Genomic DNA, 15,896 nt, shown 5'->3' on the forward strand with positions numbered 1-15,896 from the left:
AAGGTAGGACACTAGAGAATATGGTGCCATTTAGGACACAGCCTGGGTCTAAGGGATTTGTCTCATTGTGACCTCTTGTGGTGAGAGATTTAACTTTCAGCCTCCTGTTTTCTAGCAGAGTTTTGATTTGATTTCATCTTCTCCATAGAGACCCCTACTGTATGTGTGGCCAAACACACAAAAAGCGGTCCTAAAACAAACTGAACTAGCTTAGTTCAGTTAAGCATAAATATAGTTAAGCATAAATTGGGTTGTCTGTGGCTCACGTCAGGCTCTTCACAAGGGGGAGTCAAACAATAGCTCCCTAAGGCTCTGGTCAAAAGTTGTGCACTTGATAGAAGGAATGCCATTTCAGATGCTGCCTCTGTATGATTTTATTGTATCTCTTCTTTCTCTATAACCTTTCATTTTTTTCCCTAATCTCTTTTTGTTCTTCTCTTCTTTATCCTGTCTCCTTCCAGGTGCTACAGCAGCAGGAGTGTAAGCTCCTCTACCCCAGGAAAGAAGGACAGACCGCAGAGAACAAGAGTAAAAACAGATACAAGAACATCCTCCCTTGTGAGTGAAATACCGACCTGTACATCCTGTCTACAAAACTGTGCGTGTGCGAGACTAAAGGCCCTCGTCCCTGTGTATCTATGTTCCAGTCGACACTACGCGGGTGGAGATCAGGGAAGCAGATGCAGATGTGCCTGGCTCAGACTACATCAATGCCAACTACATCAGAGTGAGTTCTGGAGATGACTGATAGAATCAAGAATTTAGCGATGCACTTTATAGATGGGTTATCTGACGAGGTCACAAAAACGATGCGCGCTCTTCAATGGGGCAGAAGTCCGTGTGTTGTGATTCTGGGTTGGTCAGATGGCTAGCAACGGTGACAGTAAGCTGCCATGTGGGGAATCATAGGTGGCTCGTTTTATCTTGTTCTTGGTACCATGTCTTGTTTTGAGGTGTTTTGATAGATGTCACGTCAATGCTAATTTATCTAAAATTCGCTAGCTAGCTAACCAACAACTGTAATGATGTATTTGAGACAACCAGGGCTATTTATGTTTTCAATAAACATTCGCGACGAAATATAGTTTACATGTTGTCGACAATGTAAGCCAACCCTGTCTGTTTTGCCCCATGCATCGGTTTTGTTGCTAAGCAACCCACGTGTCTATTGCTGAGTGGAATAATTTACATGGCACTTAGGGGCGAAACCTAACTTCCACTTCATCAATGCACGACTAAGTGAAAATGTGGCTTGAATTTAATTCGCCCCTTACAATTAAATATTAAAGCACCATAATAAACAACTGTTAGAAATGCAGAATGAGATGCCTATCATGTTCATCGATGACCATATTCTGATGTGAAACACGTAACTTGAAACTGATCTGCGCACTGGAAACTCTGGAAGTTTCTCACAATGTCTCTAGTAACGGATCCGTCCGTACATGTTGTCACAGACGGGCCCTAAAGATTTGTCCGGGTCCTAGACTGTAGCCTATGTGCTGTCGCAGCCAACTCTTCCATGTTTGGCATGAAAATGAATTAACGCAGTGAGGAGTTGGCTAAAGCACTAACAGACTGAACCACCACTAGGCTATCAACGTTTTATATGTTCCTCACCAATGAAGACATGGGATGAATGAAATGTTTCTCTCCCCCCAGAGTATGCATGAAGAGGGCTGTCACGTGGAGGAGGGCAAGGTGTTCATCGCCACCCAGGGCTGCCTTCAGAACACTGTGGTGGACTTCTGGAAGATGGTCTACCAGGAGAACACGCACGTCATTGTCATGACCACCAAGGAGATGGAGAGAGGACGGGTGAGGTCATAGAAATAGAATTATGAACGGGCGATATCGGTCTCGTCTATGGAGTCACATATATCCCCCCCGTGGTGTGGATCCCAGTTTGCTCTTTTCAACCCAAAAATAACATGTTCAGAGTACGAAATATAATTATTAGATCAGGCATTACAGTTCATACAAGGAAATCAGTCAATTGAAATAAATTCATTCACATGACTGGGAATACAGATATGCATCTGTTGGTCCTTGATACCTTAAAAAACGTTAGGGGTGTGGATCAGAAAACCAGTCAGTATCTGATGTGACCACCATTTGCAGCGTGACACATCTCCTTCACGTAGAGTTGATCAGGCTGTTGATTGTGGCCTGTGGAATGTTGTCCCACTTCTCCTCAATGGCTATGTGAAGTTGCTGGACATGAATGGCACGACAATGGGCCTTAAGATCTTGTCACAGTATCCCTGTGCACTGAAATTGACATTGATAAAATGCAATTGTGTTCGTTGTCTGTAGTTTATGCCTGTCCATACCATAACCCCACCACCACCATGGCACACTCAAAATGTTGACATCAGCAAACTGCTCACCCATACAACACTGTACATGCTTTCTACCATCTGCCCGGTAAGCTGAAACCGGGATTCATCTATGAAGAGCACTATTCCAGCATGCCAGTGGCCATTGAAAGTGAGAATTTGCCCACTGAAGTCTGTTACGACACCAAACTGCTGTCAGGTCAAGATCCTGATGAGGACGACAAATTCTTCGGTTGTGCAAATCCACAGTTTTATCAACTTTCCGGGTGGCTGGTCTCAGACGATCCCGCAGGTGAATAAGCCCGGATGTGGAGGTCCTGGGCTGGCGTGGTTACACGTGATCTGCGGTTGTGAGGCCGGTTGGACGTACTGCAAAATTCTCTACTATTATGTGGGAAGCAGCTTAAATGTTTATATTTTACATGCAATAATTTAAATTATTTTACTGAGTTACAGTTCATATAAGGAAATCAGTCAATTGAAATAAATAAATTAAACCCTAATCTATGGATTTCACATGACTGGGCAGGCCCACCCACTTGGGAGCCAGGCCTAGCCAATCCAAATAAATTTATTACATACAGAAATACTTCTAAGTTTCATCAGTTTTTGGGTGACTGGTCTCAGACAATCAGGTGAAGGAGCCGGATGTGGAGGTCCTGGGCTGCCGTGGTTACACGTGGTCTGTGATTGTGAGGCCGGTTGGACGTACTGCCAAATTCTCCAAAATGACTTAGGAGGCGGCTTATGGCAAAGAAATTAACATGAAATTCTATGGCAACAGCTCTGGGGGACATTCCTACAGTCACCATGCCAATTGCACGCTCCCTCAAAACTTGAGACATCTGTGGCATTGTGTTGTGTGACAAAACTGCCCCTTTTAGAGTGGCCTTTTATTGTCCCCAGCACAAGGTGCACCTGTATAATGATCATGTTGTTTAATCAGCTTCTTGATATACCATAACTGTCAGGTGGATGGATTATATTGGTGAAGGAAAAATGCTCACTAGCAGGGATGTAAACAAATTTGTGCACAAAATGTGAGATGAATAAGCTTTTTTGTGTGCTTGAAAAATGTATGGGATCTTTTATTTCAGTTCATGAAACATGGGTCCAACACTTTACGTTTATTTTTGTTCAGTATGTATATTTTTTGTATTTTTTATTCTAGGAGTGGAGGTGAGCGACGTGGGGTTTGGGGATGGGTCAGGGTTACCAGGATAGTATGACAGCTAAGGTGGTTGTTTAAGCTGCTTGAAAAGAAAAGTTGGGCCTTCTAGATTGTCTAATGTTCCACTTTGTCCTCGTCAGAACAAGTGTGTGCGCTACTGGCCTGACCTCAACGCCACTAAGGAGTTTGGGAAAGTGTGTGTGAAGAACGTTGAGGAGCGTCCGGCTCAGGACTACATCCTGAGGGAACTGGAGGTGACGCGTTTGGACCGGGTAAGACAGCCCCGTGTCGTGACCACAAAAATCAAAGGAGGATCTTTATAAAAGTGGTCTGTTTTAGTATGGCACATTCTTTCACAATAAGCCCACTTCTGCTGGGGGCTTGATTTAGGTATAACGTTTTGGTTGTATGAAATGTAATTCCTAATGAACCTGTATCACATGGGCCATTTCTGATTGACTTGTTAAAATTGGAGCCCACTTTACCTGATATTTACATAGACATTTTAAGGTAGTATGTTGAATTTATTTTTACGTAACAATAACATAGCTAAATAATCATTTTTTTATGAATTGAAGTTAGAACCATAAAGCACCTGTTTTTATCATAGAGTGTCTAACCAAGACCTAGCAAATACCAGGTAAAACACATGCTGGAATAGGCCCGTAAACTGTAGCGCTAACTCTCCCGATCTGCAGAGGGAGCCGATGAGGTATATCTGGCACTACCAGTACCTGAGCTGGCCTGACCACGGTGTTCCCAACGAGCCTGGGGGCGTGCTCAGCTTCCTGGAGCAGGTCAACCGCACGCAGACCACCATTCGAGACACCGGGCCCATTGTGGTCCACTGCAGGTAAAACACACAGGGTGCACACATTGTGACAGACCGCATGTATCAGACACAACACCTCTCCAAGCCCTACTGACATAACATCAGTCATAACAAACGCCTAAATGCCTGCACCACGTTGACCGGGCCTGTTTGAGTTGACCATTCTTATTTGTTATGTTTGGCAAAACATGAAGCTAGAATTATAGATATAGTAGTCTAGGACAGTCTACAAACGTCCACGTGCGTCAGTTGGGTATGGCAGGGCAGTCACCATACCCTAGCTCAAGACCAAAAATGTAAAAGTATGTTACAAAAAAAGTACACTAAAATCATTCCAATCCCGTTGAAAATGCAACGTCTGTTTTAGCATATTGTTTGAGTGACTGGCTTTAGGACCATGCGGAGCATCGCTCAGAGAGCAGATGCCAACCTGTGCACCTTGTAAGCCTGAGTGCTGTTTTACGCACCGGTTACTTTCACATTGATGTCGGCATAGGCGGCGCGTGCAGTAGGCTAGGGGAAGATAAGCTTCCCTTAAAATAAATTGAATTACATTTGCAAAAAAAATGGCTATATAATGACTCGTGCCTATACAGAAATAAATGAAATCATTCAAAATACTACACCAGAGAGCGTGATTTGGCCACAGAGGATCTTCAGCTTCTTTTAAAAATGAGCTGTGGATTGTTTTAAGCACGCTCGTGGCGAATAGCCTACCAAATAGCCTCGTTTTTTTTAGTTGCAGCAGTCACTGAAAAGCAGTTAAATAGGCTTAGGCCTAGAGCATGGGAAGCGACTCCTAAGATTCTGTATTTTTGGAAAGGAGGAGATGGATTAGTTGCCGTACTTCTGAGAACATGAACGCTAGCATCTTTCATAGCGAGCTAGTGAGGGACAGAGAGAGAGAGAGGGTAGGGGCACAGTATAGGCAGGTTGGCCACCAGGCAGACAAGAGTCAGAACTGTACACGGGACACATCTATCATCAATACAAAAAAGCTGTACCACCAAATGGAATATTGTATCTCGCAATTTCTTGGCTTGCAATGTCTCGCAACTTCAGTAAAGCAGGGCCAATCATCAATTAATAGGCTAGGATATTAAGATGTGCGAGATGCAACACTTTACTCTCACACAGTCACACCCACTATCTGCCCATGTGTAGGGCACCAAAACAGTGGATGTTTTCTTTCTGATGTTTACTTTCTGCATCTGCTTCTTATGGTTTTAGCTTTAAATTACACAACTTTCCCCAGGCCTTCATAGCCTATTGTCTAGTTAGGCTATAACACGGAAAATAATATGTTTTGTGTTGACTGCACTGTGATTTAAAATTTGTGGGCAAAAAAAACAGTTTTTTTGGATAGTGATTTGTCTTAATGTTAAGGATCCCAATTTTGTTGAAACATTTTAACGTTAAAATTATATATTTTATTTTCACAAGCACAAGCTGAATTGTCTTTCATATAGATTTGTTCATATTTACAAGTGTAACTTATTATTAGCGTAGCAGTCCTCAGGAGCACATGCCCAAAATTCTACTTGGAACTTTAGCAGAATCGCAGTATGTCCGTTATGAAAATGACACCTTATTGTCTCCTTTGTCTCTCCAGTGCAGGAATCGGGAGAACAGGCACCATCATTGTCATTGATATTCTCATTGACATCATCAACAGACAAGGTAAGAGAATGTTGAACTTTCAAACATGAGGGTTCTGACATCAGTCCCATCCAAACGTTACCGACCAATCAAATCAGTCCTATCCAAACATTACCGCACCGACATCAGTCCTATCCAAACGTTTCAGCTCTGAAAACAGTCATATCCTAATGTTATAACTTAGATATCAGTCCTATCCAAATGTTACGGCTCTGAGATCCAGTCTTGGGAGGGATCTGCGTGTATTAGGTATTAGTGTAACCGTGCTAAATATGCTGCCTTTTGACCTTTTGTGCTTGTGTGTGTTTCAGGATTAGACTGTGACATCGACATCCCTAAGACCATCCAGAGGGTTCGTCAGCAGCGGTCAGGCATGGTGCAGACAGAGGCCCAGTATAAGTTCATCTACATGGCTGTCCAGCAGTACATTGACACGGCACAGAAGAGACTGGAGGAGGAGCAGGTAGTAGTTATACTATAATATTGCCAATACAGTAGTAGTTTAATTTGAAAGGTACCAGTAACTACCACACACACCAACAGTATTATCGCAGTACATGTTTTCAAAAGTGACTGCCTTACAGTTGGAGCCCCAAGCATTTCATGATAGCTTCATTCAAAGGAACAATCAAGATAAACCCGAGATACAGGTATTACATTTCATGGTGTCAACCAGCTAAGCAAGTTGGCCAGGTGCGTGTTATCTTGCCTCAATGTTTCAATGATAATCTTATTTTTCAAGCTAAAAGAATATGGTTTATTGTGGCTGCTTTCATTGCAGAGGAATAAGACAAAGGAGAGGGAGTACTCCAATATCAAATACCCCCAGATGACCAACGCTCGGTCAAAACCCAACACGACCTGTGTGTCACGCTCCTCCTCTGTGTGAGTAGCCCTGCAAATACACACTGCTCATATAGTACACAGGCAAATAGTGTTTTATTCTCTCTAAATACACACTACCGCTATCATTTATATCATTCCATCCAAATTCAATGAACATTGTCCGAATGAACAGGAATCGGAATTTCATCTCACCATGTTTTGTCTGTGTGTGCCTGCGTGTGTGCGTGCGTGTGTCCATTTTTGTGTGATGCAGAGTGACGAACGAAGACCCGTCCGCTGTGTATGAGAACCTGAACATCAAGAACCCAAGTACCTCTGGGAACAGCAGTAACACCAGGAAGTAAAAGTTCAGCCACAGACCTCTGCCTCTCTCAACCTCTCTGTGAGTGTTAAATTACTGTGGCTTGTTTAGTTATACATTATATAAGATATTATAAAGGATCATACCTGCTTATAACAAGTTACGAAGCATCATACCGGCATACCTAAGTAAAGTGTTATTGTTATTTTCTTAGCTAAATCATTGTTAACTTTTTGTTGAGGAACTGCTCCATATAATTGCTATATTTGATTTACAGGGTTAGGGATTATTATAATGGATTCCATGTACACACAAAAAAGAGGGTAATCCATTACATTACCAGCAAATATATTGTAAACAGATTACAGATACTGTTGAAAAACTAGATGATTACTTCTAGGATTACTTTTGAATTCACTTTTACTTTTAAAGGTGGTTTGCGGAAAAAAAAAACACCTTTCTGTTTTCTCAATTACATTCAAATCAGTTTATGTTTGTTCCGCCTGAGCGAATGCGTCAAATGCGTTTGATGGATCGCGGGGAAAAGAGCAGGAATAGACATTTATAGGCTACAGTCCAAGCCATGTCTTTCAATGGTGTGACTGCTGTCTGCATCCAAAGATTATCCAATTTGAATAAACGCTTGGAGGTAAGGATGACAGCAGTGGTGTAGCCTACAGGCGATACGGATATCACTTATTATTGATATCTACATAGAGCATTGATGTGAATCACACTGCTGCTCTCTCGTTTAGCTATTTGCGCCTTGCGGATTGTGGTTGTTGTGAATGGGTCTTCACAAATGTATTTCTGTATTTTAACCCAATAATTGTTGAATTTAAGAAGTTTAAGCTGCCTATAAATCCTTGTTTTTGAGACCAGTGGACAGCCAGTGAAAAATGTTCCTCCCAACACCTCCGTGGTATTGAGCTCCATACTAGTTTAATTCACAAAGACCACGAGTGGGGCTTTTATTGCTCAATGTAATTCATGCTGATAAATAAAATAATCCAAAGGCCTAATGGACACGTGCTTAAACTCCTGCACTTTTGATAGACTGCAAATTATCGAGATATCAAAGTGTCACCAATAGAGATTGTATTAAATCCTTAGATCCTGGGCGGCAGGTAGCCTAGCGTTTAGAGTGTTGGGCCAGTAACCGAAAGGTCGCTGGTTCGAATAACCAAGCCGACAAGGTGAAAAATCTGTTGACGTGCCTTTGAGCAAGGCACTTAACCCACATTTGCTCCAGGGGTGCCCTATTTCTACGACTGACCCTGTAAAACAACACATTTCACTGCAGCTATCTGGTGTATGTGACAATAAAAAATGTATTTAAAATAATGAAGTATTCTATGGTGTCACCAACTAAAACATAAGCCTATAGCAAATGCAGCATATGCCGTACCTTTTTCACATGCATATAGCACTTTTTGGTAGTGCTCAAAGCATGCCATTCCATGAGAGCAGCCTTTATTTTTCAACGCAAAGCAATCAGTCCTCCATGACAACAAAATCATAAACAACAGAGTAGGCTAATAAGTTATGCTCAGGTAAAACAATTTGGCTAATCTATATTTCCATATTTCGTATTCTTGAAGATTAAGGGGTATTAAATTAATTGGAATGACTGGAAATCTGACAGATGTTTTAACGTAAAAATCTAGCCTAATCGTATTATTATCTGTAGTAGAAAGAAATTGGTTAGAAAGAAGCCTAGATTTGAAGTTGTAAGTTTACATACACCTTAGCCAAATACATTTAAACTCAGTTTTTCACAATTCCTGACATTTTAATCCAAGTAAAAATTCCCTGTTTTAGGTCAGTTAGGATCACCACTTTATTTTAAGAAGGTGAAATGTCAGAATAATAGTAGAGAGAATTATTTATTTCAGCTTTTATTTCTTTCATTACATTCCCAGTGGGTCAGAAGTTTATGTACTTTCAATTAGTATTTGGTAACATTGCCTTTAAATTGTTTAACTTGGGTCAAACGTTTCAGGTAGCCTTCCACAAGCTTCCCACAATAAGTTGGTTGAATTTTGACCCATTCCTCCTGACAGAGCTGGTGTAACTCAGTCAGGTTTGTTGTCCTCCTTGCTCGCACACGCTTTTTCAGTTCTGCCCACAAATCTTCTATGGGATTGAGGTCAGGGCTTTGTGACGGCCACTCCAATACCTTGACTTTGTTGTCCTTAAGTCATTTTGCCACAACTTTGGAAGTATGCTTGGGGTCTTTGTCCATTTGTAAGACCCATTTGTGACCCAAGCTTTAACTTCCTGACTGAATCTTGAGATGTTGCTTCAATCTATCCACATAAATGTTCTTCCTCATGATGCCATCTATTTTGTGAAGTTCAGCAGTCCCTCCTGCAGCAAAGCACCCCCACAACATGATGCTGCCACACCCGTGCTTCACGGTTGGGATGGTGTTCTTTGGCTTGCAAGCCTCCCCATTTTTTCTCCAAACATAACGATGGTCATTATGGCTAAACAGTTATATTTTTGTTTCATCAGACCAGAGGACATTTCTCCAAAAAGTTTGATGTTTGTCCCCATGTGCAGTTGCAAACTGTAGTCTGGCTTTTTTTATGGCGGTTTTGGAGCAGTGGCTTTTTCCTTGCTGAGCAGCCTTTCAGGTTATGTCGATATAGGACTCGTTTTACTGTGGATATAGATACTTTTGTACATGTTTCCTCCAGCATCTTCACAAGGTCCTTTGCTGTTGTTCTGGGATAGATTTGCACTTTTCGCACCAAAGTACGTTCATCTCTAGGAGACGGAACGCGTCTCCTTCCTGAGCAGTATGACGGCTGCATGGTCCCATGGTGTTAATACTTGCGTACTATTGTTTGTCCAGATGAACGTGGTACCTTCAGGCATTTGGAATTTGCTCCTAAGGATGAAACAGACTGAAACAGACTTGGCTGATTTCTTTTGATTTTCCCATGATGTCAAGCAAAGTGGCACTGAGTTTGTAGGTAAGCCTTGAAATACATCCACAGGTACACCTACAATTGCCTCAAAAATGTCAATTAGCCAGAAGCTTCTAATGCTATGACATAATTTTCTGGAATTTTCCAAGGTGTTTAAAGGCACAGTCAACTTAGTGTATGTAAACTTCTGAACCACTGGAATTGTGATACAGTGAAATAATCTGTCTGTAAACAATTGTTGGAATAATGACTTGAGTCATGCACAAAGTAGATGTCCTAACCAACTTGTCAAAACTATAGGTCATTAACAAGAAATTTGTGGAGTGGTTGAAAAACTAGTTTTAATGACTCCAACCTAAGTGTATTTACCCATAACTAAAACGCAACATCCATTTATGGCCAGCTATGTAAACTCTAACATTGATTTATCCTACAATAATGTCATTCAATTGGTAATATTCCTACAAACTTCTTCTAATACCTCTTTAGGGGAACACCATTTTAAAAGTAACTGAAAGTAATCAGATTATATTAGAGTTTGGGTAATCCAAACGTTATATTACTGATTCTGAATTTGGCCAGGTAACTAGTAACTAACTGATTACATTTAGAAAGTAACCAACATTAAACAGTTTAATTAGTAATAGGAAAAATAATCATTATTGGCAAAGAAGATTTAAGAAGGCGTTTTATTGTCTGTTTTGACAAATGTTCTTTGTGTCATATAACGGTTTGCATAACAAACTACAACAACGTACAGAAGATGTGGAGGTCAGGAGGATATACAAGTTTAATAGGGTGGTTAAACTTAACATTTCAATCAGATTTAGCACTCTTCAACTGAGTACAATGATTACAGTAGAGCCGATATCTGAAAAAACAATGCAGGTGGGATGAGGGAAATGTTGTGTACGAGAATATACAGCAGTGTTATGCACTGCTAAAATGTGCATGGACTTGTTCAGTGCATTATCAAAGAATGCATGTGTGTGATTTGGTTATAACTGTCTTAATTGTTAGGTCCTCATTGGCTGTGGGCCTGGGATATATCCTCTGCTACCCTGTGAGCGGGCGCAGATGGAGAGATGTTTTCTCATCTGTCAAGTGTTAATAAACCATCATATCTGAGATGCACTTCTGCATACTGTTGGGTTCCTTTCAAGAGTTTCTAAAGATCCCGCTCCCTAAAAAGGGAACACCAAGGCAGGGTAAAACTGTGTCATTGTGTGTGTATATATATACAGGCTCCTTGGGTACTCGGGGGGGAATAAATAATCAAATCTCAACAGAATTCGACCCAGTAAACCTTCGAAAATACAGAACTCAGTGTCTACAGACAAGCAGTTGTTATTGTTTGTTCTAGCAACACAGGACAGAAATGTCAGTTTTTTTCCAAAGAATTGGTTCCAGACATATTCCAGATGAGGGAAGACGTCACAAACACATTTTGCTGTTGACCATCATAGTGATTCTAGTATTTATTAGGATGTCATGCGGACAACTGTGTTTGTTGTGTGCGTTTCTATGCAGAGTGGTACTGTGTATGTCTAAAGTGGTGTGCTGTTTGTGTGTGCTTCAGTTTCAACAGAGGTGCCGCTTCGCCAGCGCACCATGGGGGACCTGTGGAGCTCTGGCCCCTGACCCCCTGGCAGTGGAACCCCCCCTCCCGCTGCCCTGCTGGCTGTCTGGAGCCTCCCTCTCCAAGGATAGAGGGGTACAGCACAGTGCTCTTGTCCTTCTCTCTCTCTCTTTCTCTTTCTCTTTCTCTTTCTCTTTCTCTTTCTCTTTCTCTTTCTCTTTCTCTTTCTCTTTCTCTTTCTCTTTCTCTTTCTCTCTCTCTTTCTCTCTCTCTCTTTCTCTCTCTCTTTCTTTCTCTCAATGACTTCAAGTCTCTACAACCTCTCCTGTCTACGGACAAAGTGCCTCGTCTACAGACATGTCTGTAACCCCCGTATTTGGTCCCACAGTTGTTCCGTCTCATCCCCCAACCCAACAAATATCCTTTGCTTATTTCTGTCGACTCTCGAACTAAATCGACGCGAGAAACAAACAATGGTGTACTCAATGTTCAAGTGATGTTTTGCTCCATCGTGTTCAACCATGAATGGGGTGGACGGGACAAGAATGGGTAAAGCTATGCTGTTTCTCTTTGCGTTGTTGGAATCCCAATCTATTCTCTCTCTCTCTCTCTCTCTCTCAATTCAAAGTGCTCACTCTCTCTGCTGGCTATTATCTACTTGAACCAAAGACTCTAGCGATGTTCTGTTTTTGCTAGCAGCAGTCATTACTGCAGCGTTGAGTAATGGCGGGGAAACATTGAAGTGATCTGCTACCACTGAGGCACTGGCACGGACAAGCAAAGTCCTTACACGACCCTTTCCCATGAAAGGCAAGAGGAAAGTCAGGATATTCCTAATGGGCCTTTGTCAGTGGGGAGCTGATTTGTTTATCTTATTGGTTCCACCGATGGTCTTTTGTGCCATGCTCATCTACTGTAGTGCTTCCACCATCACAGCTACTGAGAGCCTATTGAATCAAGGATAATGAGCTCCTCTCCGGACTCCATTTTGTTTCTTGTCCTGTGGTTGCTGGAAGGGGGGAGCTTGAAGCTCAAGGAGGGGGAGCTTGAAGCACCAATTTACTTGTGCAATTTTTCTATTTATTTAGTTTTAATCTGTGTCCTTTCAATTCAGTCTTGTTTCTTTTATTGTTATTATTGGTGTGATTTTGTAATGTACAGGACATGGTTTTTAATGTTAGATCCAATTCCATTATTATCAGGTGACAAAAAGCACAATTCTCTGAATTTGCAGTTGCTTTGCAGATCCTGTTTTATGTGTGTGAAATTTGAGGTCAACGTCAAACGATAAAATCGGTCAGATCTGCAGTCTTTCTCTCTCTGTGTAGGTTATAACTCCCGTTGGATTCTGCGACGGTTTTCCTCCTAATCGAATGGCATAATAAACAGGGTTAAACCTTTGCCAAGTGAGAGATAGACAAGGGTAGCAGAAAATGGGATAGGGGAGAAGAAATGTTAGGATGCCAGCCAGGCTGCCATCACTGAAGTCTTTATGAATATTACTGGGCCAGATGGCCTACAGCCCAAGATTAAAGAGTGGATTTGTCTCCAAAAAGTAATTTACAAGATGGTTATAATCCAGGCTTGACTTTGTTTGGGAGAGTAAAAACCGACATCAGTGATGATGTCATAGGAAGGGTGACACCACACAGCAAAGAGCCTTCAGTTATATATATATATATTGGGCAGTGGCTTCTTTCTTAACTATTCTTAGCATTTTGCATAAAAATCTAATGTCAAAGGTGTTCACACTGGATTTAGCCAGTGGCTCAATGATGTCATCCTTTTGCGCGACCCTGCTGGTTGGCTAGATAGAGGCTGTGCAGTGTCATCTGCTGGTTGTGCAGAGCTGTTCTTGTACATAGTGTTCAGGCCTTTCAACTAGGGCTTGACTACGTCATCCCTTGCTCATCCTAACACCAGTGCAGTAACTTTCCGCAATACTGAAAGTCTGATGTTTCAGTATTTCCCTTCAAATAATGTTTCAGTAAGTTCAGTAAGTGTTATAGGACACATATTTCGCTGCAGTTTAGTTGTTGATATAATACTCATGCTATAAGTGGTATGCTATAAATGGTATGCTATCCTGAAGTGAACATTGAAAATCTTTGTCAAATGAACCTTCTCCATTGTTCAACTGTCGGCCGAACTTTCAATCTTGTCCAATGAATGAAAATGGAAATGTTTAGTTTCTATTTTCTTAGGCCTAGATTCGATCAGATCAATCGTTAACCGGTGATAGCCGACACTCGCATAGCTGATGTTTTGGCGGTGTCGGCAAGTGGAACTGCATTGGAGCTGTCAAATCGGTGAAGAGCTGCTCTTGTGATCATTGTCACAAAGCCACCCCTGTCCCACTCGCGTTAGTTCAGAAGGAGAAAGTTTAGCCTACATATAAATAATGACGCTCAAATTGAAAATCATTAAACAAAATAATGAGGATTTCTATCAGCCTAATCGAGGTGTAGATTACGTCTCACATTCCAGTCTTCGAACTCTTAATGTGACTCCGTGCAGCCAATGGCAATGTCCGCTTTATGTATAATGATAGGAGAACACTTATGCATTTGACAGCTCTAACGCTGTTCCACCTACAGCACTGCCAAAATTACTACTGTGTGGATGTCGGTCGATTAGAGTCCTTTAATTATGTTGCACTGTTGTTGATTATTTTTTATTGTATTTCACTTTGCCTCTAAGGGTCAACTTTGTATGATGTGGTGAAACATTGAGGGGTGAATCCTACTTAGCTTAAAGATGAATTTTCATTGAGTTATGCATTGATGTCAGTGGGAGACGATGTGAAAATTTGACTGAAGTGGAAATTAGTGTTCGCTCTTAACACTTCAATACTTGAAATTCTATTCAAAATGGCTAAATCCTGTAGCTGCAGACTTGTGATCTGTGACTGTCAGGATGCCCATTGGCTGTTTTAAAAGAGTACAGTATGTTGACAGTCTGCTAGAATTATGACATCAGTGTTGTAAATTTAATTTTCATTTACTGAGGTGTTTCGAATTTTACATTTCCTGTTGGTGCATTTTATATTGTGTAAGATTATTTGTTTGATTATTGTTATTATTTTAGTTTCTATTTGGTGTTATTACACCGTTGATAATAACATAATGATAATGAATTGTCAGTTAAGCAGGTGTTCTTGAAAGTATACAGAAATTATATGAGTTATCTTATTTCTGCTCCTTAATTTACTTGAATATGATGTTGACATAGTTGGTTGCGATATGCCTGATTTGAGTAGTGGTATACTGACTGTTCCTGTATTCAGGTGAAGACTGTTTTTCCCTCTTGCACTGGCTCAGCCTTAACGCCTTCTGTCCAGGCTTATAGCGCTGATGCAATGAGAATGTCAGAAATGACAACAAAATGATTCAAAATGTAATAGTTTAATAAAAATCTATGAATGAAATATGTCAAGTGCCTTCTTGTATGCTGATGTATGCTGTATGCTTGATGTCCGTGGACAGATGGCACAACCTTCTCTATATATGCAGGGAAATGTGGACTGATAGGTTATTTATTAGGTTTATTAGGTGTTGAACAGCTTCTATTACCAGGCCACCAGACTGCCACCAGACTGTTGAACAGCTTCTATTACCATCAGACTGTTGAACAGCTTCTAATACCAGACCATCAGTGTTGAACAGTCTGGTGGCCTGGTAATAGAAGCTGTTCAACAGTCTGATGGTCTGGTAATAGAAGCTGTTCAACAGTCTGATGGTAATAGAAGCTGTTCAACAGTCTGATGGTAATGGAAGCTGTTCAACAGTCTGATGGTAATGGAAGCTGTTCAACAGTCTGATGGTCTGGTGATAGAAGCTGTTCAACAGTCTGGTGGTAATGGAAGCTGTTCAACAGTCTGATGGTCTGGTGATAGAAGCTGTTCAACAGTCTGGTGGTAATGGAAGCTGTTCAACAGTCTGGTGGTAATGGAAGCTGTTCAACAGTCTGATGGTCTGGTGATAGAAGCTGTTCAACAGTCTGACGGTCTGGTAATAGAAGCTGTTCAACAGTCTGATGGTCTGGTGATAGAAGCTGTTCAACAGTCTGATGGTCTGGTGATAGAAGCTGTTCAACAGTCTGATGGTCTGGTGATAGAAGCAGTTCAACAGTCTGATGGTCTGGTGGTAATGGAAGCTGTTCAACAGTCTGATGGTCTGGTGGTAATAGAAGCTGTTCAACAGTCTGATGGTCTGGTGATAGAAGCTGTTCAAC

General features: G+C 41.3%; 1 protein-coding gene across 6 annotated transcripts in view; it reads left to right on the plus strand.

The window, feature by feature from the left end:
* Positions 1 to 15,090, plus strand: part of LOC110532179 (tyrosine-protein phosphatase non-receptor type 11) — a 58,682-nt gene extending 43,592 nt beyond the window's left edge. For 5 of the 6 annotated variants that reach the window (XM_021615849.3, XM_021615850.3, XM_021615851.3 and 2 more), the window contains 10 exons: positions 462 to 558; positions 648 to 727; positions 1,663 to 1,818; positions 3,651 to 3,782; positions 4,209 to 4,363; positions 5,955 to 6,022; positions 6,313 to 6,464; positions 6,783 to 6,886; positions 7,101 to 7,229; positions 11,664 to 15,090. In XM_021615849.3, coding sequence (XP_021471524.2) covers positions 462 to 558; positions 648 to 727; positions 1,663 to 1,818; positions 3,651 to 3,782; positions 4,209 to 4,363; positions 5,955 to 6,022; positions 6,313 to 6,464; positions 6,783 to 6,886; positions 7,101 to 7,191 — 1,035 coding nt within the window. In that variant the 3' untranslated portion in view covers positions 7,192 to 7,229; positions 11,664 to 15,090. Of the gene's footprint in view, positions 1 to 461; positions 559 to 647; positions 728 to 1,662; positions 1,819 to 3,650; positions 3,783 to 4,208; positions 4,364 to 5,954; positions 6,023 to 6,312; positions 6,610 to 6,782; positions 6,887 to 7,100; positions 7,230 to 11,663 lie in introns of those variants that run through there. The other variant, XM_090184412.1, reaches the window with a different exon arrangement.
* The last annotated feature ends 806 nt before the right edge of the window (positions 15,091 to 15,896 follow it).

This window comes from Oncorhynchus mykiss, chromosome 9 (genome assembly GCF_057628025.1).
Source record: "Oncorhynchus mykiss isolate SJ-2025 chromosome 9, ASM5762802v1, whole genome shotgun sequence".
In the NCBI taxonomy this organism is placed as follows: Eukaryota; Metazoa; Chordata; class Actinopteri; order Salmoniformes; family Salmonidae; genus Oncorhynchus; species Oncorhynchus mykiss.